Source organism: Aquarana catesbeiana, linkage group LG01, assembly GCF_042186555.1.
Source record: "Aquarana catesbeiana isolate 2022-GZ linkage group LG01, ASM4218655v1, whole genome shotgun sequence".
Lineage (NCBI taxonomy): Eukaryota > Metazoa > Chordata > Amphibia > Anura > Ranidae > Aquarana > Aquarana catesbeiana.
This window is the reverse complement of record NC_133324.1, coordinates 368237823-368264930: the sequence shown is the minus strand read 5'-3', so window position 1 is coordinate 368264930 and position 27108 is coordinate 368237823. Positions and strand designations below refer to the sequence as shown.

The window sequence follows — 27108 nt, the reverse complement described above, 5'->3', positions numbered from 1 at the left end:
GCAGTGCAGGTTCTTAAACCACGTAATAACAAAAAAAGGCTAGTTGGACAATGTTTTGAACCACAATATTCAAATGTATCTCAAAGGATCGAACATGTGATAAAACAATGTGAATGGTTACATTAGGATCCAGTAATGTAGTTAACTATTTGCCCCTCTCAGTGGGATTAATGTTGACATGGAACACCTAGACCAGTGTTTCTCAACCTTTTTACCCTAGAGGAACCCTTGAAATAATTTTGAGCCCTTTGGGAACCTCTGAAACAAGCAATTTATTTGAGGGTCAATGGGAAAAATGCGACCCTTACAGACAGCTAAAAAAGATCATCGGTGTCATGCCTCTAGCTAGCCAAGTGATGTTGTCCCCAGAATTATGCAGGCACCATTAAATGGTTCGACGAAACCCTGGTTGAGAGTAGCAGACCTAGACGCTACCTACATTTATGGTGTACAAAGCTAGAACATTTTTACCCGAAAGACTTAAATGTACATTTGTGTTATAACTGTTTTTATTAGTTCTGGATAAAGTAGGGAAAAGGCTGCGTAAGTGACATTTTCTCTCACTTGAACCCTCCCTCACACAAAAATTTTAGCCTGTGTCCCCAGAGATTTGTGCTGACAGCACAGGGACCTAGACAGCAATGAAAACCTGACTAAGGCTTTACCTTTATATTATCTACCAGAATGTTGACACAATGATGTAGAGCACCAGTCCAACCCATGAACTTTTGTCAGTAATCTGGGACACTGTATTGCTGACCTGTTTGCAATGCAAGAAAGTATTCCCAAACACAGCCATCAATCAGATTCAATCCTAGCTTGGATTGTTGAATCTAAATGCAAGTTACCCTGCATCAATACTCAGTGCAGTGAATTAGATTTTCTGACTTAGGGCAACCATAGACAGTTCAAATCTCGGCCAGTCCAGCAGGAACCACCCGAGATTCAAACCGTGTGTGGGCAGGCAGAATATACCAAGTTGATTGATCAAGCAACTTGGGTACAACCAGCCTGCCAGATTCAATTTCAATTATCGCTAGCGGCTGCGATAGCCGCTAGCAAAAATCACTGTCTTGTCCCGGGGGGGTGGCTTTCCCGGCCTGCCCCCACCCCACTGCCGAGAGCAGACAATTGCTCGGCAGAAGGGATTCCCCTGTCAGCAGTGTCTGTGTTGATGGAGAAATTGTGTGCAAACTTCTTTCCATTCATAATCCATTGTCAATCTAAGAGAAATTAAAGCCCCTTAATTGCACAGGGATTGAACAAACTAAGGATTGTGTAGTAAAACACTTATAGAAAATATCGCTCAACAAAACATTCAAAGCTTGCTGGCAGGTTTATATACTGAGTAAAATAAGCAGACTTTTTTAATAAACATAAATGATAGAATATACTGACAGGTATTAAAGAACTGAGGAGTATGCCCCGCAATTAAAACTAATGGAGAAAACAACTTGATTATGTCTTCTGAGGTTATTTTACACATATGCTCTTTAACCTTTTTGTTGCCATGAACATAAGGGTTACGGCAGAGCAGAACTGCTTAAAGCTGGCCAGCTCAGTAACCTTTACATCAGCTGCATTTTCTAATCCATAAACTTACACTCAAATTGTATCTGACACTTTAAGGGGAATAAGAGGTGCTTGAGACAAACTTGTGTCAGAGCCTTTTCACACAATTACACATTTTACTGAAAATCAACAGTCGTGTGGACTAGCCAGCTTTGTTTAACTTCATGATGAAGAAATGTTACAAACATACTAATTCATAAATAACGCAGTACTATAGCATAAAGCAATATAACAATGGACCTGCAGGTGGAGTACTTTTACCTTAATCCAACTGTTAGCTTTAATTTCTATTGCATTCTGAGGTTCACTGCTGTATAAGTGGGCCAAGCAACACATCAAAACCTTGCGGGTGCCTGCTAAAAGTTAAGCAAAAACAAAATTAAATTATAACAAAGCTGTGATCTGCAACAATGTATCACAAGAAGTATTAATATGTAACTTGAAAAATGTTATATTTGCATAGCTTTGTGCTCATGTGAATAGGTAGCTGAATCATACTGCTGCAATAAACACATTAACCACAACATATTTAGTTACATATGTCAACCAGGTACATGAACCTAACAGGGTACTTTTGGGAGGTTTGGGGATTCTTCTGCTGGCTAAATTTCTTATAGAAGTATAACATTTTAGGAAATAATAAATAATGTATAATAACAAAATAACTGGCAAAGGAAGGCAGGGCCGTAGATTATTGTTTTGTTCTAGGTGGGATTCAGCTGCAGGTACTAAGTAAAAGTCTATTTAAATAAAATAAATTGAGCCAACATTATAAGTAGTACTAGTAAATACTAGTACTAGTAGTACTAGTAAATACTAGTACTACTAGTACTAGTAAGCAATCACATCCTAATTGTATTTTATCAGGTCCTTTAGAAAATCGAACCCGATTTCAGTTTTTTCCTTCTTCCAGTTTTTATGAACGCTGTTGGCTATTGTTCAGTATTAGTGTCCAAACTGAATAGGTGCAAAGTGAGATTGCTGCCTACCTATAAGAAGATGGTGCCCTTCGCACCTCCTCAGTAAGGTTGGCTATTATGGTGCAATGTGCACCATTTTGTGTCAGACAGAGCACTCCCTGACTTTAACTTTTACAGATAAAAAAAAAGGGGGGCATGCACTGCCTACCACAGGATGGTGCACTGTAATAGCCAATCTTACTGAGCAGCTACAACGGGCACAATCTTGTGGAAGGCAGCACACTCACTGTGTTCACATTAGCTTAATTTTCAATTAATCACAGAATAAAAAACAACAAACAATCAACTGAAAAATTACCAGCCTTGAATACACTTACTTTTCTTAGGCTAGGTTCACATCTAAGCGAGTGCGAGAAGGTGTGTAATTGCACACCTTCCTACACTGGCAGAGGATAAACACACTACTGCTTAGAAGATTTGCGGAGGTACACTACAATGCGGGAAACCCTCAATCCACGCACGTTTCATGCACCTCATTCAAATTGCACCCCCCTTGCAATCTGCAGTGGGTGTCAGTGCTATCTTAAAGTGGTTGTAGAACCCCCCCCCCAAAAAAAAAAACCTGCAAGACAAAGACATAATGAGCTAGTATGCCTAGCGATTCGAGCCCATTCAAAATGAATGGGCCTTGATCAACACAGTAAGCCTGGTTTCACACTATAGTTTGCATGTAAATCACACAGGAACTGCACCACATTCCTGTGCAATTCACATGCGATTCTATTTGGTGCGATTTGAGCCCATTTTGAATGGGCTGAATCGCACCAGAGAAGTGCAGGCACCTTTTTTTGAAAACCAACCATGCGATCTGGTTCAGGCAAACACTGCGTTTGTGACCTTCTTTTGGGGAGTTGTTAACTTTAAATTGACACCTGCAGCAGATCAAAAACACAGTGTGATTGCAATGCAGTGCGGAAACGCACAGGGAGCACAGCGTTTCCTGTACCACATATGTATGAACCAGGGGTAAAACAGGGCCAAGGCATGCTACTGAGGGAAGCAGAAAGTCCAGCTTGGCTCTGGCATTGGCAGACATGTTGTGGTGCCAACTGATGAATCAGTAAGACAGTGAGCACCACAAAAAGCTTGCCAGTGCCAAGCTGGACTTCAGTAACACAAGCAATAGAAAACTCAGCCTAGCCTCAGTCAACTGTCAGTAACACAAGCAATGCAAAATTTAGCCCAGCCAGCCTCAATCACATACTTTGTCAGTTGCAACACAGAATCACAGACAGTCTCTCACTGACTCACAATTACCTAGTTTGAACAGCAGAATGCCAGCAGCAAGACAGCAGTCTGAGCAGTGATAAGTCTAAGGACACTCCCTGAGACTAGGCAAGAGATAAAGCAGGACATATCTGGACAGGACAGCAGCAGTTCATCCATATGGGGGGGCTGGTGGCTACACAGCACTTTACAAGCACTCTGCACTCCAGGGCCCAGGCAGAGCTCCTCTCCCAAGCCCAAGGTGTGAGTGGCACTGCAAGCCAATGGGCATACACAGCGTGCAGTGGGCAGGACTACAGGCACTGCCAGCTCCCACTGTGCTAACTGGTGATAGATCTGTCAGCCTTCACTCCGAGCCCAATAGACCGACCTGGCAGTGTACCACAACATGTGTGCGGGTATGCCTAATGATCTATTACACTTGCTGCAGCAGCATTATTACACTCTGTGTGCCACTGACTGCAGTGCTGTCTGTTGCTGGTGCCATGTGCGGCTGCAGAGCAGGGACAACATGCATTTCATTTTGGCCCGTGGGGGGGGGGGGTTTGAACACCCCTGACCCCTCCCCCCTTATCTACGCCCCTGAAGGATGGTAGTATTAGTACAGCAGCCAAGATAAATGCCTTGATGCTACACAAAACAAATACAATGTAACAATAGTTATAGTGGGCACTCAAAGGGCTTTCAGAGATGAACAAGGAAGGCCTTGTGAAAGACATAACTCACCATAACTTGTGCAAGAACACAATTATGATGTCTACCTTCTTTTCCCAATTTTAATAAAATATTTATACACTATTTATCATTTCTTAAAATATTACACTTACATAAGAAATTTAGTCAGCAGGAGAATCGCCGAACATATTAAAAAGTAGTCCTTCAGGTACATATACCTGGTACAGAACCTATACTATGCTTTTTACTGCAAATGCAAAAGCCTTAGATCCTGGTGAAAAAAATGCTGTAGGGCAGGAGAACATTAAAAATGCCATTGAAGGTGCATGGGCAGAGGCTGACTGAGCAGACATGCCAGCCTAGAGCTCCGCTCCTGAGGGGACGTTTCTGCCGTATTATACTGTGTCCCGGCTCAGCTTCACTCTGTGAATATTGTTAGTCGGTCTGCTAATAACCTCCACTACATAATGTAATGGTTCTTGGGAGCTCTCGCCTGAAAATGAAGCCATAGAAAAAAACAAAGATGTGCTGCCTTAGGCTTCAGTCAGAATGGCACTAGCTTCATCTTCCTCCTGGTACCTCACACTCAGTGAAATCCTCTCAAAGCTCTAAGGTATCTGTGGCAACACAGGGGGAATATGACTCAGATTCATCTATACAAACTTCACAAATTACATCCTTTACAGACCCTGCTCAGACAATTTGAAAAAAATGCTTCACAAAGACCTCAAACAGACCTCAGATCATATTACAGACAGTCTGACTGGGGAAATCAGAGAACTGGGCGAAAGCACTGCAAATCTTGAACTGATGGTTGATGTACGGTTGATGTACTTGAAAATAACACCCAGGCTTATGCAGTTGAATTTGAAAACCTCAAAGAGGAAAACTTAGTCCTTCAATCTAGTTTAGAAGATTACGAAAATAGAGCCCGGCGTTCTAATATCTGTATACGTAGAATACCCGAATCTGTCACTGATTTGCAAGCCACTATGCTATCCCTATTTCAAGAACTACAGCCTTCTATACCGGCCGAATGAATGGAGATGGACAGAGTTCATAGAGCCCTTATTTGTTTTCTGAATGTTTTCTGTGATGTTTTTTGTTACTTGTATACACCTTACCCCATCACTTCCATCCCTCTTCATATGCTTTCTCATGACACATTGATGGGTATGGAACTTTTTGGAACAATGGTATCATTTCTATTATGTATTACTTTTTATTGTTGGCAGTGTTCCCTTTGTTGGTGTTTTTGCGCCTCTCGGATACCCATTATTATGCGGGCTTCTGACGGTAGCTCTTTGGCCTCTGGTGAACCGCTTGTCACTCCCCCAGTACGCCGTTCTGTTAAGCTATTAGCTCTCTTTATTATTTTACAGATTTTAACCCTAAATCTCTAAGGTCTTAATATACCACAAAAACACACTAAAGCATTCCGTTCATTTGCTGCAGCTAAAATTAGAGAAACCACAAAATTAAGGCCGCCGAAAATTATCGGTCGAAAACAGTGTTTTTTCATTCGCCCAAAAGAAAAAAACAGCCGATACCGAAAGGGGGCATGGTCCGCCTCGGGTCCTGCCCATTGCGGGAGTGTCATCAATGCCACCCAGTCCTCCCCTCCCTCCTCCCCTCCTGGCTGCGATCTCCGTTTGTCACGGAGCTGAAGAGCCCGGACCGTAGTAACAATGTCCCGCCTCCTGTGACAGACGGCACACTGATCCAATGCCGAGACATTGAATCAGTGTGACGTGAGCACAGGAGGTGGGACATTGTTACTGCGACCCAGGCAATTCAAATCCAGATCCGTGACACGCGGAGTTCGACGCTGATCTGGGCACAGGCAGGCTGCATATGATTGCCACTGGTTAGGCTGCTGGGCACTGGTAGGCTGCATATGATGGACACTGGTAAGGCTGCTGGGCACTGGCAGGCTACATATGATGGGCACTGGTGAGGCTGCTGGGCACTGGTAGGCTGCATATGATTGGCACTGGTTAGGCTGCTGGGCACAGGTAAGCTGCATATGACGGGCACTGGTGAGGCTGCTGGGCACTGGTAGGCTGCATATGATGGGCAATGGTGAGACTGCCGGACACAGGTAGGCTGCATATAACAGGCACTGGTTAAGCTGCCGGGCCTTTAAAAGGTATGCTGCATAAGACAAGCACTGGTGAGGCTGCTGGACACTGGCAGGCTGCATATGACAGCCACTGGTGAGGCTGCCGGGCACAGGTAGTCTGCATCTGAAGGGCACTGGTGAGGTTGCTGGGCACAGGTAGACTGCATCTGATGGGCACAGTGAGGCTGCCGGGCACTGGCAAGGCTGCATTGATCTCTTGTATCATGTCTGCAGTTTCTGACCATCTCCTGTATCATGTCTGCTAGAGGTGCACCGAATGGAAATTTTGCTAATACTACTAGCAGTGTGTTTAAGTTTAAAGCAGCGTTCCACCCACAAGTGGAACTTACTCTCGTTGTACTCCTTCCCCCCTCAGATGCCACATTTGGCACCTTTTGGGGAGGGGGGGGAAAGGATACCCGTCTTTCACAGGTATCCTGATCCCACTTCCAGGAGCCTCAGCCACGGGTACTGACATCACCGCCCGGGCTCCCTCCTCCTTCCCCGGCCACCGGGCCAGTAGAAGAGAGGAGCGGAGCTTTGCGCATGTGCAGCAGGGTTCCCAGCGTGAAGCCGTAAGGGTTCACTGCTGGGTTCCCTTACTCGCAATGGAGGAGGCATGCACCTGACAGCTGATGGAAACATCAGCTGCGGTGCCGACATCGCTGGACTCAGAACGGTTAAGTGTCCGATTATTAAAAGTCAACAGCTGCAGTATGTGCAACTGCTGGCTTTTAATTTTTGCAGCAGTGGGCGGACATCTGCTTTAAGTAAGAGGTTGCAGAGATGATACGAGAGATTGTCAGAGACTGAGTACATGATACAAGAGATGGTCATAGACTGATGACATGATACAAGAGATGGTCAGAGACTGCAGACTGCCTTTTTCTTGACCTTTCTTGCACTAAAGGTGCCAATAATGGCCAACAATAAATTCATATTCATTTAAATTGATGATATTAATTAAAAAGTTGAATATAATACAATTATAGCTCGTAAACACTTTACATATTACTCTCATCCACACAAATCGTTTTCTAGGATTCATCAAATCTTCCTAAGCGTTGGCATGGCCTCAGAAATCCTATCAGTTATTACACCCTTTACTTAGTCTGATCATAGTGCAGTTTGTACTACCATCTCCTCTCCCCTATCCCGAGATCCCAGGATTCGTCTTGGTGCAATAATGATTCCATACTAACTCACCCATCCCATTGTCTAGATATTAAACATGCCCTCAATGGCTATCTCATTAATAACTAGAAAAAAGAGAAAAGGGGGTTTGGGACTTTATATGAAGCCATGGCCTGGTAAGGCTGAGTGCCTCCATCCCTATCAATTTGATAAAGGAACAGGAAGGTTGGGACTTTATATGAAGCACGTGGTTGCAAATGAGTAAATTGGTGAATATAACAAGATGTTTATTAGTTCATATACATGACGTACAGATAATCTTAATGTCAGGTTCTGAAACAGTTAAACAAGATAATAACATTGGTATCAATTAGTATCACAAGGTTAAAATCCCACAATTCACCAAAACGAATATAAGTACACACATATACAAATTACATGGTAATGCCTGCATGACCTATGGCCTCACTAGTCCCTATCATAATTGGTATTTGTGCTAAATAACATGAAAATCTGATAAGCACATGAAAATTATAACACTGCATCTGTTAACTCTACGCATTTCGTGGCTTTTGAGCCACTCTTCAGGAGAAAGCAGGTAATGTATCTGAAATTAAAAATAAGATGTCTAAATGATCTAACATGTATCAATAACATACAAAGTCCCAACCCTCCTATTCCTTTATCCCATTAATAACACTTCTGCAGATATTTCTCCTCTCACTCTTTGGGAACCCCATAAACCTGTAATTTGAGGTACCATTATCCGGCAAGCATCATATCTCAAAACGCGAGTGTAAGCTCCTTTACCAAAAATTAGAAAACAACTTTAATCTGTGTCACGGTGCATTCCAAAATTCTCCCTCCCCTTCTACTAAAACTAAGCACGATAAAGCCCACTTATAGGTAGACCCGTTTCTCACTGACTCTGCAGATAAAATAATATGTAAATCACAACGCCTTTATTACCTCAAAGCAAACAAACCAGATACCCTATTAGCTCGAACCTTACGCTCACTGCAAAAACCTACGCCATCTATGTGACTCAAACTAAACCGTAATTAAAAACAAAGTAACCCTGTTAAAATTTTACACACATTCTGCTCAAATCTTGCAAAATTTTATTCCCCCAACCATAATTTGGACCATGCTGCTGCTGATTTCCTTTTTTCACAAATTAACCTTCCAACACTCTCACAAACCCACCGTGAATGACTCGAGTGTCCCATCTCTGCAACAGAAGTCATCGCAGCTATTAAGGCTTTACAACTTAATAAACGTCCTGGCCCAGATGGACTTTCTGCTTCCTACTACAAGAAATTTTCTTAATGGCCATAATTTCCATGCTTCCAAAATATAAATCTGATACAAGCTCTTGGACAAATATCCATCCTATTTCGCTTCTTAATATTGATATTAAACTTTTAGCTAAAATACTTGTGACCTGCTTGAATCAAGTAATAGGCGAACTTGTTCGAGATCAAGTTGGGTTTATCCCCTCGCACCAAGCAAGTGATAATATTCGTAGAGCTTCTTTACTCGCCCACGTCACTAAATAGTGACATCTACCTGCGTGTTTTTTATCGCTCAATATAACAAAAGCATTTGACACTGTCTCATGGCCATACTTACAATATATTCTTCAAAAATGGGGGTTCGGACCGCATTTTTTAAGTGGATTTCATCCTTATACAACAAGCCGAATGCATTTATCAAATATGCTGGTTTTAAATGAGACCATTTCCCTATTGGAAGAGGCACCCGTCAAGGATGTCCTCTCTCCCCCACTCCTAACATAAAAAGTATTGAATTAGCTGGATGTTATAATAAAGTATGTCTTTTTACAGATGACATCTTACTCTTCATGTCATCTCCCCATATCACAGCACCTAATCTCCTCTCTGTCCTAAACCGTTTTGCACACATTTCGAGCTTAACAGTTAACTATCAAAAATCGACTGCACGCAACTTTTTTTGCCTCCTTCAGACCTTCAGCTTGCTAAAGCTTCACCCAGAGAAGGTGGAGGCTGATAGACTATAAGCATTATAAGGCATCAAAAATTACATTTAAAGGTAAACTTTTACCAGTATTGTACATTATATTTAACCACTTGACCACTGGGCACTTAAACCCCCTTCCTAACCAGACCAATTTTCAGCTTTCAGTGCTCTCACATTTTGAATGACAATTACTCAGTCATGCAATGCTGTACCCATATCAAATTTTCGTCCTTTTTTTCACATAATTAGAACTTTCTTTTGGTGGTATTTGATCACCTCTGGGTTTTTTATGTTCTGTATTATAAATGTAAAAAGACCGAAAATTTTTCTAAAAAAAATGCATTTTTCTTCATTTCTATTATAACATTTTTCAAATAAATAATTTTTCATAAACTTGGGCCAAAATTTATACTGCTACATATCTTTGGTAAAAATAACCCAAATTAGTGGATATTATTTACTCTGTGTGAAAGTTATAGTCTATAACAGGGATATGCAATTAGCAGACCTCCAGCTGTTGCAAAACTACAAGTCCCATCATGCCTCTGCCTCTGGGTGTCATGCTTGTGGCTGTCAGAGTCTTGCTATGCCATATGGGAATTGTAGTTCTGCAACAGCTGGAGGTCCGCTAATTGCATATCCCTGGTCTATAAGATATGGTGCCAATCACTGAAAATTGATCACATCTAATCACACCCTAACAAGCCAGGAAAGTACAAATACCAAATACCAGGAAAGTACAAGTAGACATTCCAAGGTATTTAGTAAAAGGCATGGTTACTTTTTTGAAGTTGTCATTTTTTCCCACTATTTTTTGCAAAATAATTTTTTTTCTCTTTTTTTTTTTTTTTTTACACCAAATGGTCATTATAACAGGTTATTTCTCTCACATGGCATGTACATAGCAAAAATGACACCCCAAAATATATTCTGCTACTCCTCCTGAGTATGGCGATACCACATGTGTGAGACTTTTACACAGCCTGGCCACATACAGAGGCCCCACATTGAAGTAGCACATTCAGGCGTTCTAGGAGCATAAATTACACATCTAATCTCTCAACCACCTATTACATTTTTGAAGGCCCTGGAGCACCAGGACAATGGAAACGCCCACAAAGTGACCCCATTTTGGAAAGCAAACACCCCAACGTATAATCGATGAGGCATAATGAGTCTTTTGAACAGTTCTTTTTTTCTAGAAGTTTTTGGAATATGTAGAAAAAAAATGAAAACGCATTTTTTTTTTTTTTTTTTTTTTTTTTTTTTTTTTACACAAAGTTGTCCATTTCTAAGATATTTCCAACACATAGCATGTACATAGCAAAAGTGACACCCTAAAATATATTTCCTAATTTCCTTACGATCTATTACATTTTTGAAGGCCCTTCATATAGCATGAACATACCAAGAATTACACCCTAAAAAACATTCTGAGCAAAAGGGTAAACAAAAGATTACCTGTGGTTTTAGTAGTGCAGTTGTCCACAGGAGGAGAGCCCTTATCCAGGCAGCAGGCAGGGACATGGTCAGCGACAGTGAATAGAATTGTCCAGGCAGCAGACAGGAATATTGTCCATAGTCAATACAGGCAGGGATACTGTCCATATACAGTCCAGGGTCAGTGCAAGTAGAGATATTGCCAGCAGTGCCAAAATATTGGTCCTGGTAGTAAGCAGGAACATGGTCCAAGTAGCAGGCCAGGAAAGAATGGGGACAGGGGTAGAGGCTTCTCCCACCCAAATCTCTTTGAAGCCTCCGAGTCTCCAGACCCTAATCCGGGAATGAGAAAACTAAAAAATCAGTTTTCTTCATCCAGAAAAACATTTCTGGAGCCCCTCGCATATGTGACACCCCTGTGTTCCCACTAGCATAGCAGGGTAAATGATTAGTCCAAGAGGCAGGCAAAAAACGTGGTCAAACAGTCCAGGGTCGGTTCCAGAGAAGGCAGAGGTATGTACAGTTCAGTGCAGTGGCATAAGGGGTGTGGAGGAAAATGACAGGAAATGGGAATTACATTTACCATACTTCCCTAATAATGTAGAGAAGTATGGTAACAGCGGAAACATTCACCTATACAGAGGCCTATTTGGGAAGGACATTGGGGGCAATAATACGTGGTGTCTCTTCTAACTCCTCTTCTGAAGCACACCCGGCATTTCTTCTGACGTCTGTGGCCTGTTTCACGGGAGGGGGGACTTCTCAGGAAAGTGGCATTCGTGGAGTCTGCTTATGGAATCAGAGCGAATATTTTCTGGTGGGTTTTCAGGGTACAAAAGTGCGGAGATTACTTGTTCCTGGTAGTGAAGATAGGATACGGGGGTCTCAGTAGATTTTTTGTAAATAACATAGGTGTTATACATGGCCAAACTGAAAAAATAAATGGACACATTTTTATACCAATGACGGGATTTTCTTGTGGGAAGGTAGGGTTCAATCATCTGATCACTGAAGTCCACTCCCCCCATAAACAAATTGTAATCATAGATACAAGCAGGTTTCTGGATTGGGCAGTTTCGTCTGGAGACTTCCACATAGGTGTCATTATGGATTGTCGTGAGCATGTGGACGTTTCATCTGTCCCTCCACTTGACAGCCAATAGCTCCTGGTTCAGCAAAGACGCCGTCTCCACTCATCATAGCCTTTCATTGATGGAAGGGAAGCCCTTTCTATTGGCTCTTACTGTACCACTTGCTGGGGTGTCCCTCCGGTGAAGATTGCAGAAGAGGGGCAAGCTTGTATAAAAATGATCCACATAAAGATGGTATCCCTTTCCAAGGAGTGGATAGACAAGCTCCCAGACAACTCTTCCGCTGGCTCCAATATACTCTGGGCATTCAGGGAGATGCAGCTGGGAGCACTTCCTTTCATACACCAGGAAGGAGTAGATGTACCCTGTTGCTCGGTCACAAAGTTTGTACATTTTAACTCCATATGGGGCCTTTTTGCTGGGGATAAACTGTTTGGTGCCCAGCCTGCCTGAGACTTTTACAAGGGACTCATCCACCGAGATATTCTGTTTGGGGGTATAGAACTGAGAGCATTTTTCAGAGAAATGATTTAGGAGTGGCCGAATTTTAAATAATTTGTCAAAAGCTGGGTCATTTCGGGGAGGGCACTGGGTGTTGTCATTATAGTGGAGGAACTGCATAATCATAAGGTATCTTGATCTTGGCATAATGGATGAGAAGAGTGGTATGTGGTGTATGGGATTGGTAGACCAATAGGAGTACAATTCGTTTTTTTGTGAGTGCCATATTAACAGTTAGGGCTAAAAAAATTTTTGAATTCCTCTACGGTAAGTTCTCTCCACTCAAAGGTAGTTCTCTGCACTTAGACGCTGGTAGGCCTCCTCACTGGTAAAATATTTTTTTGCCATACTGGTGGCTGGTGAGGCTGCACTGCAGAGTACTTATGTGCACTATGGGGCACTGTAGCGGCACTGATGAGTTGCACTGATGGCACGGTAGTGGCACAGATGGGCACTGTAGTGGCACTTATTGTACTGTGTAGTGGCACTGTTTGCACTGTGGTAGTGGTGGGCACAGGTGGCACTGGTGGGCCCAGGCGGCACTGCAGAGGCGCAGATGAGCACTGATGGGCACAGGTGGCACTGGTGTGCACTGTAGTGGCACTGGTGTGGCTCTGGTGGCACTGATTAGCACAGAGGTGGCACAGGCAGCACTGGTGTGGCACTGCAGAAGTGCAGATGAGCACTGATGGGCACAGGTGTGGCTCTGGTGGCACTGATTAGCACAGAGGTGGCACAGATGTGGTACAGATGGCACTGATGTAGCACTGTTGGGCACTGCTAAATATATTAGGAACTCACAGTTTGTCACACGATCTCTCCTCTCATGCTGTATCAGTGTGAGGAGAGGAGAGCTTTGAACTTTCCTTGACCCTGATTTGTTGACATTTGTGATCGCTCCGTCATTGGACAGAGCGATCACGTGGTAAAAGGCCGCTGTCATTGGCCCTTTACCACGATCCGTGCTGCGCCGGGTCCCGAGAACCCGGCGAGCACGGCTGTTCCGGTGTGCGCGCCCCAGGGGGCGCGCGGGAGCGAGACTCTGGGAGGACGTCAGTGTACGCCCTCCCAGAGTTAGGGAGCCGCACTGTAGCCGTCATTCGGCTATAGTGCAGTGGGCAAGTGGTTAAAAGATCATATGCATGAAAAAAAAATTCTCAGCTTTTATTACTACTTTAATAGAAAAGATTTATATCTCCCTTCCACCCTTCATATAGCTTCAGGTCTGACCCCTATGTAAAATGCCCATATATCCTACTTCTGGGTATATTTATCATTATACAGTATATATGATATAAGTAATATATAATATTACTTTCACTGTTTCACAGTATAAAAAAACCCCTTAAAATATTGATTATCTGCTCTCTTTGTACTTTAAAGTGCTAATTTTTTTAACCCCATTATGACAGGTGCCAGGACAGGTATGACAGAAGCTGCTGCTAATAAAAGTCTTAAGCCTGTTTCACACCTATGCGTTTTTTGGTGCTTTTGCAGAAACGCACTACAGTTAATTTCGGATGGTTTCCTATGGGACACATTCACATCTTTTTTTCAGCCGCTGCATATTTGGAAAGGGTCAATTACTTTTTTGGTTTAATAGATTTCAATCGAGAAGCTGCAGAAAAGCATGTAGTGCGTTTTTGCCACAACTTGCATTTTTTAATCTGCCCAACAATAAATTGGCCAAAAAAAAAAGCATAACAAATTAAAAAAAATAAAATTGCGTGTGCAAAAAATGCAAAACGCACACCAAAAAGCACTGCAGAAATGGATCAAAAGCAAACTGCATAAGTGTAAACCGAGCCTTATGCTGGCCATACACGTATTGCTTTTCGGACGAGAATATTCATACGAAAAATCTTTATACATTTGCAGAATGAAAGAATGTCTGAAAATTTCATTTGCTTTTAACATTCAGTTTTAAAGTGAATGTAATTTCTGAATGAAAACCACATACACCGTCTGAAAATTTCTTTGACGAAGAAGTTTTCTATTCTTCCCCTTCGAATTTTCCCATCACTGTGGTCGAAAACAAACATCGATTTGACCCCACTAATGATTAGAAAGTCGAAAGAACATTCTTAAAATGAAAATTTTTTGAAGGAAGACATTGTTTTTGTATTGCCAGCATAAGTGACAGCAAGGGAGTCTGTCATACATAATATATTACAGTTCTGTCTGAAAATCGGCAAAACAGCCTTTCATTTTTTTTTTTCTTACCACTTCAATCCAGGAGGATTTACCCCCTTCCTGACCGGGTCATTTGAGTCTGAACTCCAATGATATTTACCAGATTCAACCTCTAATAGGATATACAGTATATTTCTTCTGTCTGTTATTCTAGAGTTACATGGAAATTGATCCTCTTACGGGACTTTAAAGGGAACACCTACTCTCAGGTCATAAAGAGTATGGGAGATGTAAAAGTTGTATGATAAAGTGTTTATTAGTAGTATAGATCTTTAAATAGATCTGTGCTACATGGGGTAAATGTGCAGCATGCGTGATGCATACAGAAAAATAGCAATACAAAATGCAAAGAATAATTCACAATCATAGAACGCCAATACACATGGAACACATATGCGGGGAGTATCCGACGCGTTTCGAGATATACGCTTCCTCAGGGGTATCAGATTGGAATCAGCAAGCAAAAGGTATGTCTATAAATTGAAAAAACAGTTATAAACCAATTGTAAGGATTTTGTAATCAATATATATAAACATAGATGTATAAAGAAAGGTGATGGTTAAACTACGAGTATACATATATGTGAAAAAAAAAAAAAAAAAAAACACGGTAGTTACTGACCATGTAGTATTGCTTGGAGGGCATGTGTCAAATCCTGCATCCATATTAAAAAAGAGGGAAGGGGGGTCTGGGGGGGACGTAACACCACTGGATGTAGAGGTATGTCCTGCTCCTGGTCCACAACCCGCACGGCCAATGTGCCCACCCCAGGCACGGCCACCAGGGAAAGATTCCCCAACAGAGGGCGTCAAAAAAGGCCACCAGTGAATGGGATGATCCTGGGAGGGCTCCAGTCTGCAGGGAGCAAGAGGTGGAAGAAAGGGTAGGGTAATGAAGAGGCAAGGGGGGTATATATGCATACATGTTTACATGTAGGACATGGGTATAACTGGGACCCTAGGGGTATAGCAACCCAATAAAGGGTAATAGACATAAGCATAAGTAGCATACCTGAGTCAGCCCGTCAGTGGTTTACTGGCGAGAAGCTGGGGGGGCTTCTGAGCAGAGGACGTCTGGGCCTGGGTCCTGTGTGTCTGGGTGTAGTACCCCAGCTAGGTGACCCCCAAAATCGGGGGGTTCCTGGTGCTGCAGGCAGGGGGATAGTGTGTTGCCGGCCAGAGGATGTTGCAGGGCACTGAAGAGAAATTCAACAAGGGTGCCAGGCCAGGGGAGGCTTGCAGAGTCCAGTCTGCAAGAGGTAAAATAGAGACAGTGAGCTAGGTATGACCCTGGAGTAGCGCGAGTCCAAAATGTGGCTGTCTTACCTGATGGGGTCCCAGGTGCAGGCTGAGTGTGATGTAGATCAGCGTTCTAGGGTGAAGGACGCCGTGGGGTTGTAAATGAAAACTTGGCCTCTTCATATAGTGAGGTCACGCCCGTGGCCAATGGGTGGGGAGGTGGACACCCCCCGAGCCTGGGGCGCGCGCACCGGCCCCATTGGACACCGCCACCGAAGTGCATGTGAGCCTCCGGGTGCGGTGACGTGTAACCCCCGGCGGGATGACGTACGCCGCACGGGGCGGAGCCGAGACCCTTCGGCGCGGGAGTCAGGAGAAGCCAGGCCGAATTCCGATCTAGCGTCTCCCAGTTACGAGAACGCCACCCGCAGCAACGTAGTTGCGTCAGGTGGCCCCCCCGCGCCGAGTGGGGAAACAAACCCGGCAGCACGGGCCGGAGTGGGGTGGCCCCGTAGCATGAGGAGGAGGGGCAGGACAGACCCAGCAGTGGGTTAAATATCAGGAACTGTAAACAGAAAACACACAGGGAGAGACACAGCCGAGTGGGGATTTGGCCAGACTCCACTCGTATGCTACTTATGCTTATGTCTATTACCCTTTATTGGGTTGCTATACCCCTAGGGTCCCAGTTATACCCATGTCCTACATGGAAACATGTATGCATATATACCCCCCTTGCCTCTTCATTACCCTACCCTTTCTTCCACCTCTTGCTCCCTACAGACTGGAGCCCTCCCAGGATCATCCCATTCACTGGTGGCCTTTTTTGATGCCCTCTGTTGGGGAATCTTTCCCTGGTGGCCGCGCCTGGGGTGGGCACATTGGCCTTGCGGGTTGTGGACCAGGAGCAGGACATACCTCTACATCCAGTGGTGTTATGTCCCCCCCAGACCCCCCTTCCCTCTTTTTTAAGAGATTTTGCTCCATAACCATACAGTTGATTATTTATATTTACCACTGCAGAGAGATATTTAGGAATAAATAGCCTTTTTTTAACTTTACATATTAACTAAATTATACACCATACTTTTTTTTAAGGTTATTATCTGATTAATCGAAACAGTAATCAGCCAACTAATTGATTATGAAAATAATTGTTAGTTGCAGCCCTACTGGCAACAGAAGGGAGATATTTTGACTTTGGCTAAGGATGATTCGCCCTCTTTTGAGTTTGGTAAAATCTACTCACAAAAAATTGTTTAAATGTAATTATTTGACTCAATTTCATTTAAAATAGAAGTGCAGAATCCTAAAAAAAATAAACACACAAACTCACCTAGATGGCTGCAGCTGTCCCCTGCTGGATCTAAACCAAGAACTGAGCGATCAAAGACAGCTGATCACTCAGTTCTCAGGTCCACTCAGACAACAGAGCAGTCACTGTCAATCACTACTCTGTGCTCTACCCTTCCAGTGTCAGTCAGGCATCTGGGTGGTAGAGGTACGCATCTTTACTGGTCTCACGATTTGATTACGATTATCCTGTCAATGATTTGATTACTGCCCATGGTTTTCATCAAAAAATTCAAGCAGTCAGAAGAACTCCATTTTTTTTATTTTATCCACGCCAAAAAAAAAAAAAAAAAAAAAAAAAAGGACACTCCCCGCAAGTCTGAATACAGCAGACAACAGTATTTATTTAGAACAGTAAATACTAAATGGCATCAAACTATTGTTAAGTGGTAGTGCAGTGTACTTCTTCATAAAAGAAAGCATGTAAATGTAAATATTAATATAAATATTTAAACCTTAAATTAAAACCAAAATAAAGGTCAAGCTTACCACCTACAGTGTATCCGGAAAGTTTTCACAGCACTTCACTTTTTTCCACATTTTGCTATGTTACAGCCTTATTCCAAAATGGATTAAAGTCATTATTTTCCCCACCAATTTTTACAAACAATACCTCATAAAAATAACATGAAAGAAATTTGTTTGAAATCTTTGCAAATTTATTAAAAATAAAAAAAGAAAATAAATCACATGTACACAAGTATTCACAGCCTTTGCCATGACACTCAAAATTGAACTCAGGTGTCTCCTGTTTCCACTGATCATCCTAGAGATGTCTCTACAACTTGTTTGGAGTCCACCTATGGTAATTCAGTTAATTGGACATGATTTGGAAAGGCACACACCTGTCTATATAAGGTCCCACCGTTAACAGTGCATATCACAGCACAAACCAAGCCATGAAGTCCAAGGAATTGTCTGTAGACCTTCAAGAAAGGATTTTATCGAGGCATAGATCTGGGGATGGGTACAGGAAAATTTCTGCATCATTGAAGGTCCCATTGAGCACAGTGGCATTCAACATCTGTAAATGGAAGAAGTTTGGAACTTGGGACTCTTCCTAGAGCAGGCTGCCCGGCCGAACTGATCAATCAGGGGAGGTGACCAAAAAACCCAATGGTCACTATGACAGAGCTCCAGTGTTTCTCTGTGGAGAGAGGAGAACCTTACAGAAGAACAACCATCTCTGCAGCACTCCACCAATCAGACCTGTATGGTAGAGTGGCCAGACTGAAGCCACTCCTCAGTAAAATGCACATGACAGCCTGCCTGGAGTTTGCCAAACGGCACCTGAAGGACTTTCAGACCATGAGAAACAAAATTCTCTGGTCTGATGAAAAGAAGTTTGAACTCATTGGCCTGAATGGCAAGTGTCATGTCTGGAGGAAACCAGGCAGTGCTCATCACCTGGCCAATACCATCCCTACAGTGAAGCATGGTGATGGCAGCATCATGCTGTGGGGATGTTCTTCAGCGGCAGGAACTGGGAGACTATTCAGGATCGAGGGAAAGATGAATGCAGCAATGTACATAGACATCCTTGAAGAAACCTGCTCCAGAGTACTATGGGTCTCAGACTGGTTCATCTTCCAACAGGACAACGACCCTAAGCACACAGCCAAGATAACAAAGGAGTGGCTATGGGACAACTTTGTGAATGTCCTTGAGTGGCCCAGCCAGAGCCCAGACTTGAACCTGATTGAATATCTCTGGAGAGATCTGAAAATGGCTGTGCACTCGCGCTCTGTCCAACCTGATGGAGCTTGAGAAGCCCTGCAAAGAAGAATGGGAGAAATTGCCCAAAAATAGGTGTGCCAAACTTGTAGTATCATACTTAAAAAGACTTGAGGCTGTAATAGGTGCCAAAGGTGCTTCCACAAAAGTATTGAACAAAGGGCTGGGAATACTTATGTACATGTGATTTTTTAAGTTTTTTTTTATTTTTAATAAATTTGCAAAGATTTCAAGCAAACTTCTTTCACCTTGTCATTGGGGGTATTGTTTGTAGAATTTTGAGGAAAATAATGAATCAAATCCATTTTGGAATAAGGCTGTAACATAACAACATGCGGAAAAAGTGAAGTGCTGTGAATACTTTCCGGATGCACTAGTGTGAAAATGGTCATCCTCACAAAACAAAACCTTAATCTGTTACGAATTGCAATAGATTACAAGTGTGCTGTAACCTGTAAACTTCATCTACAAAATAGAGCACTTCCTGATTGGCAGACATCACAGTGAACCTGGAACACTGTGTGTTCCAGAACTTCCAGGTTCACTGTGATTCACACACACACACACACACAGTAGACATTACAACAAGTAGCACTGAACTATGCCAGACAACTGAAGCCAAGCCACCATTAGGAAAATCCTTGAAAGAATAAATCGTAAATTGAAGCTTAAATCTGGATCACAAATATACACGTACAAACATACAATACCAAAAAAAAACACACATGCCATAGAGAGGGAGTCATGGTGAAGAAAGGGGGGCACATGAGGTGTGTGTTTTTTTTTTTTTTGTAGTGTGTGTGTGTGTGTAGATTTGTGATCCAATAAAGATTTACTCAAGGTTTTAGGCTTCAATCTACAATTTATTCTTTCAAGGATGTTCCTTCCTCTACCGTGGCTTGGCTTCAGTGTACATGGCCTTCTGTTTGTGTCTGAACTGCTTTGCTCCCTATACAAAGTCAAAGGAGATACAAAGGCAGCTTAAAGCAGCTCAGTGAAGGTCAGGAACAGATCAGTTGGAGCCTAGAGGCATCTCAAATACAAGCTAATTGCTCCAGAAAGTATGCTATATTAAAAGCTACATTCATCTAAATTCTGTGTAACTGCATACAGAATAATTACACATTTCTCTTTAAATGGTTATTCATAGGAGAAAGGGTATTTAAAGGGGTTGTAAAGGCAGAAGGTTTTTTTATCTTAATGCATTAATATAAAATGCAATAATTGTCTGCTTCTTTATGCAGCAGCCCCCCCAGCATCCCCCTAATTACCTACCTTAGCCCCTTCTCTCTCCAGTGATCCCCTCAGCAATCTAGGACACTCCTCCTGATTGGCTAAGACAGAGCCATGGCACCACTGGCTCCCGCGGCTGTCAAAGTCTGTCAGCCAATCAGGGGAGAGAGTGGGCGGGGCCAGGTCAGAGCTCTGTGTCTGAATTGATACACAGAGCTCTGATTCGGCTTGGGTGCCCCCTGTGGCAAGCTGCTGGCTGAGGGGCACTCAAAGGAGGGAGGGGCTAGGAGCAGCGAAGAGGGACCCAAGAAGAGGAGGATCCAGGCTGCTCTGTGCAAAACCAACTGTACAGAGGAGGCAATTATAATATGTTTGTTATAAAAAAAGGAGCCTTTACAATCACTTTAATTCTTGAAAAATGTGCTGGGTAGCTTCCTCCTTTTCTGCTTCTAGCATCACCATTCAAATTCAAAATTCTAAGTAGGCTATGAAACTGATTAACACTTTACCCCTTTATCGGATTTTTAAGGCAATACAATCGTATATAAAAAAAACCTGAAAATTTACTATCAAATACTTACAGTAATTTTCCTTTCCTGATGGACTCCATGGCAGCATATGTTTGGGTAACCCCACCCTCGCTCCTACCCCATAGGACCCCACTCACATAAATTTACAGGCTGAGCCAGAGGTCACGTTCCGTAACTAGCCTACTGATGACTCTGGGAGGGAACTCCTGCTGCCACTGAGTCCATCAGGAAAGGTATATATATATATATTTTTTTTTTTAAATTCCTCTTTATTGAAAATTTTTCCTTTGGCAGTACAAAACAGGGCCATTGGAGCATACCCCGGCCAACCGGTGCACATAGTCATGTGCATAACATAGTACTACTAACAGATCTAAAAGCTACAAATTCTTAACTATAAACAACACAATCTCTGCTCAGGTAACACATTGTAGGATCCTGATATGTGATATTGTTTCTTGGGGGACTGTCTCTCGTTTTTAGTTATTGGCCCTGGACTCTAGAGGGACATGAGAGAACAAATGTAAATGTTTTGATTTTTAGGCTAGCACCTCAGACTATCCATCTGGGGTCTGGGCCTCAGTGCTCAGAAGAACCAGACAGAGATAGAGGAAAATGATGGTAAATATTTGATAGTAAATTTCCCATTTTCCTGACAGACTTCCATGGCAGCATACGTTTGAGAACTAACTATTCCAAAAAAACAAGGGTGGGATATCCGAAAAGTAGGCTTTCAATCATAGCCAACAGAAACCCTATGGATAGATATTAATAGCATAAAGAAGTTAGCTACACCCCACAATGAGAAAGAACAGCTTTAATGGAGGACATGTCATCCTCCTACAAATATTCCTGGTGCCCTTTCACAGGAGGTCCACGAAGCCTATACACACCTGGATGAGTGTGTGGTGACTGCTTCCATAGGAACCAAGCCCTAAGCTTTTTAAGCCTAATGGCTAGCTGGAATGACCCATCCAGCAGAAATTCTGGATGACATCTCCATCCCGCTAATTCTGCTGGAGAGGATAACAAATATGTCCTAAATCTCTGAGCAAAGCTGTAGCTTGAGAGCATGCTCGAAGTATCCGAATATCCATGGCATGGAACCAGTTATTTTTTTTTTTTTAATTCTTAATCTTTATTCATTTTTTCCAATACAAAGTACAAATAGTCATTACAATCATCATAAATAATCAGAAAAAGAAAATCAATTTACATTTCCTACTCTGATGTTGCGAAGATATAACAGTACGCATTACCCCCTCCCTCTCCTTCTTCCCCACCCCCCTTCATTAACCAATTAATCTCAATATATATAGAGATATATATATATATAAAAAAAGGTATGTAAAAGCGTTTCTATATTAAGTTGTCTAGTTCATAAGTTCCATACCTTACTTTTAGCGGTTCTCTGATCTTATTTTATCCTCTCCCATTTTTTTCCAACCAGGGTATCCATATCCTGTCATATTCTTTAAGATTTCCTCTTTTTACATAGGCTACTTTTTCCTTACATATGGTTTTATTAATTGCACTAATCCAGTCTTTCACTACCGAAGGTGTCCTCGACTGCCATCTCATCGCAATGACCTTTCTGGCTTGGAATAAGCATCTTAATATTGCAACTGTGATACTCTTCCTTTCCTCTAGTTCCTTCCTATATCCCAATATACAAAGTTCGGCCTCCATCCCCAAAGTTATCCCATATATCTCACTCATGGTATTAAGAACCCCTTCCCAATATAGGAACAGCTTTGGGCATCTCCACACCATGTGTATGAGATCTCCAGTCTCCTGACATCTAGGACATTTATCATCTGGTCTTCTACCATACTTGAACAATCTCTTCTTAGGGGTATAATAAGCTCTATATATCAGAATCAAATGGGATACCTTCTGCGAAGGCAAGACCAAAATCATTGATCCTATCTCCAGAATCCTCCACCACTGCTCTTGTGATATTTCCCCAATGTCCTCTTCCCATCTCTCTTTATCCTTACGGGAGTCCGGTTGAGTATTGAGTCCTTTACGCAACTGTCCGTATAGTTCAGAGATAAGTCCCTTAGTTGTACCTGCCTGGAATATATTTTGAAAAAGAGGGGTTTTATTCCATTCTAATGCTTGAGTCCTAAATTGCCAAATCTGTAAATATCTAAAGAATAAATGTTGTGGCATGTTAAATTTCCGTCTCAAATCCAAGAGGTTTTTAAAATTATTACCATCATACAGTTGTCTCAGCCTATTAATACCCTGCGTTTCCCAGTCTTTAACTTTTCCTATCTGGAGCAGTTCCTGCAGGTTCCTATTGTTCCGTAGGGGAGTATATTCAGAAAGCCCAGTATAACCCATCTATTTTTTAACTGTTTTCCATATATTGGTTATCATTTTTTTATCGAGTTCCTACAACAAAGGGAGTCTGCCTCTAACACATCAATAATTGTATTGTGCAAGGGTCCTGATAGGATTATTCTCCCATTAGGGGTACCCACTCCCGAAATCTCATATCAAATTAGATGTTGCAAGTGTTCTGACAAATAATAAATCTCAGGGTGGGGTACCACCAATCCCCCCTCTCTAGTCTGGAGCTGTATAGTTCGAGTTCGATGGATCCTAGCTTGTCCGCCTTTCCAAATTAACTCTCTAAAGAGAGTTTCTATTTTTTTTAACCTTTTCTTACCTATCCACACTGGGGAATTGTGTAATAGATATAATAATTGTGGCATCCAGATCATTTTAATTAAACTACATCTACCTGCCACCGACAAAGGTAGCCGCTTCCAGATGTTAATTTTTTGTTTAAATTTGGTCAAAAATGGAGTTAAATTTTTACTAATATATTAATTGGGGTCTTTCATCACGAGTAACTCCAAGTATCTCTGAGTATCCACTACCGCCAGTTGTGGCATTCCTGGTATAGTTGGGCCACTCAAATTCCTCCACTATACTCATTGCTTTTACTAAAGATTGCCCCGTATCTCCCAGGAAAAGCAGGACATCATCCGCATATAGGGCGATTTGGATCAGTTACATAGTTATTTTCAGCCACTACCACCTCCCTTCTGGTATTTTCCTCCCATTCCCTAGATTTTTTATTAAATTTGGCAACTTGCTGGATCAGAATACCTCTAAGGTACGCCTTCAAGGTATCCCAAAGTGTTCCAGGTGCCAACGTACCTTCGTTAAACTCTTAAGAAGTCTCTCAATTTAGGCAGGACCTCATCTGTTTTCTTTATTGATTCAAACTAGAATGGGCTTATTTTCCAGGCCTTCTGAGCTCTTTTCCCTCCTAGGATCAATGTTACCAGCATCGGTGAGTGATCGGAAACCCCTCTTGGCAAGTATGCTATATGTTCTATGATTTGCAGCTCTCTATTATTTCCCAGGGCCATATCTATCCTGGAGAGGGTGGAGTATGAACTTGAACAGCAAGAGTATTGCTGGACAACTGGGTTCTGTGCTCTCCACATATCCATCAGCCCTGTTTCCTCTAAGAATTGACTTAAACTGCTCTTTTCTGTGGGCCCCGGCTGTATCCAGATAGGAACCCTATCTTTTTATGCAAGACCTCATTAAAATCTCCCACTATTATAGCCGGTACCTCTTCCTTAATTAAGATAAATTAATTTAGTCTAAACATAACATCCATTTTAAAAGGTGGAGGGATATAAATGTTTGCAACCACATATATTTTTCTTTATTGTTCAATTGAGAATAGAAGGTAACGACCCACTTCATCTATGCTGGCCTGTCTGCAGGAAAAAGCCACCCCTGTTCTTACCATAATACTTACCCCTCTAGAATACTTACCCCTCTAGAATAAGAGGAGTATACCGAATGGTACTGAAGTTGATATTTCCTACTCTTCAATTGCGAAGCTGTATGTTTTGTTAGGTGTGTTTCCTGCAGACAGATCAGCTCAATTCCATATCTCTCCAGCATAAAAAATACTACTGCTTTTTTCACCGGGTTACCCAATCCCCTGACATTCCAAGATCCTATAGTGAGTGTTTTAACCTGCATCTAAAGGCGGAAGAAATATAATAAGCTGTTGAAAATACCATTTCAAACATAGATTCCTATCAAAATCAAATCTTGACTGTGCATTACACCCCTTAATTCTATATTGTGACCTCTGTGGGAATCTCTATTTTGTATTATCTATCATTATACGTTTTGTCATCACTACCAATTAACAATCAAGTGATAATATAACAACAACTACTCAAAAAAATAACTTCATATACATTTCAGACACTATTTCTATTACTGCCATTGATCCCCTGTGCACTGTGTTGCAACCACTGTATGTGTTTCATAATTATATTCTCTTCTAGTACATACTTTATTATTGAGTTTTTGTTCAGTCTACATTTCCCCTCTACTAACAAGGGAACTATCCCACTATTTCCCCCCCTTCCCTATCCTCTGTCCCCCCACCCTGCCTCCCAAACACCCCTCCCCCTTCCCCCCCCTCTCCCCCCACCTATCTAGGTGTACCGTAAGGGGCTTTCCTATCACTGTATCCCTCACCACTTGTTCCTCATATTCTCTCCTATCCATCCCCCTTACTATCAGCATAGAATAAAGTGTTTTTTTTTCTAAAGCATGCTCCTTTCTCATTCATTAATAGGAGCCAACTCCCACTCATCATATGTATCCCCCCCCCCACCCTCCCTCCGTGCAATATTAAAAAGAAAATTCAAACATTATTTCCAATTCCCCCCTCTCTCCTCCCCTCAGTTTGTTTGCAGCTTTTCCTTGTTCTCCTCCAACCATGTCCCCGCTCTGACCGGGGAGTCAAAGATCTGGGTTTCTCCCAGTGCTACTACCCGTAACCATGCTGGGTAAAGCAGAGCATAAGTCAGCTTAAATTTTTGTAGGGTACGTTTAGTCTCTGTAAACTCAGTTCTGCGCCTCTGCAGTTCAGGCGAGAAATCTGAGTACAGTGATATCTTAGTGCCTTTTAAAAAAAAAATGTTCCCCACCTCCCTTGCCTTCGGTAACAGCGTCACTTTATCTTTATAGTTAAGAAGTTTCACCAATAATGGCCTTGGATATTCTCCTGGTGGTGGAGCCCTAAAAGGAACTCTATGTGCTCTTTCAATTAAGAATATTGCTGAAAATGTCTCTTTTCCAAAAAGATCAATAAACCATTTTTCTAGAAACTCTATGTGACTAGTACCCTCACTCCTTTCAGGCAGCCCCACCCCACATTATCTCTTCGGAGCCTATTCTCCATCTCATCCATTTTTGACACATATCTACTCATCTGTTCTTTCATGTTTTTAACCTCATTTTTTAATGGGTATATATCATCTTCCATCTGGCTTATCCTCCCTTCCAGGGCCGTTGTTCTTTCTGCTGTTTTTTTTAGATCTTGTCTTACCAATATCAGATCTTCCTTCACTCCCTTCAACTGGTCGCATAATTCCTTTAATGAGTCCTTGCATACATTCACAGCCAGGAACACATCTTTTAATGTCGGTTATTTTTCTAAGGATAGGCTGGAATCAGGGGGTACCTCTATATTTTGTTCACTCGGGCCTGAACTCTTACTGCTCACGGTTTTTATTGTTGAGGCTACAAATACTGTTCCTGAGGGATGATCCTGGCTTTTTCCATCTGGCATTGCCCCCGTTGCACTTTGGTCTGCAAGCCTCCTTTTGTTGGTGTCTGAGTATGTACATAGAGCTCCAGTTTTGCTGCAGCTGCTGCAGACACCTGCTGGGGGTTCTTTTCCTTTGCAGAGAGCAATTGTTGCACCCCCACATTCTCTGACTGTGATTGATCCTCTCCTCTTCTTCTTGTTGTTGTTGCCATTCCCATAAACAGGCCTATGAGTTTTGCAGTACTCAACAATTGAAGATGGGGAGGAGGATAAGCCCCAGGAGTATGGCTTGTTATATGTTAAATTATAAAAGCAGGTGCAGCCTTATACAATCTTATATATTAGTATCCCCAAGATTGAGACTGAAGCAGTGATTTTCTGTAGGATTATGTGCTAATATGCTAGTACTATGCTAGTAAAATGCTAATATGCTAGTACTGGATAGAAGTCATCTACAGCACTGAGCCTTTAAGCT

At 42.3% G+C, this 27108-nt stretch overlaps 1 protein-coding gene across 4 annotated transcripts in view; it reads right to left on the bottom strand.

The window, feature by feature from the left end:
- Positions 1–27108, bottom strand: part of FANCC (FA complementation group C) — a 335114-nt gene that overhangs the window by 249409 nt on the left and 58597 nt on the right. For 2 of the 4 annotated variants that reach the window (XM_073633174.1, XM_073633193.1), the window contains exon 4: positions 1834–1928. In XM_073633174.1, coding sequence (XP_073489275.1) covers positions 1834–1928 — 95 coding nt within the window. Of the gene's footprint in view, positions 1–1833; positions 1929–22918; positions 23102–27108 lie in introns of all 4 variants that reach the window. The other 2 variants (XM_073633203.1, XM_073633184.1) reach the window with 2 other exon arrangements.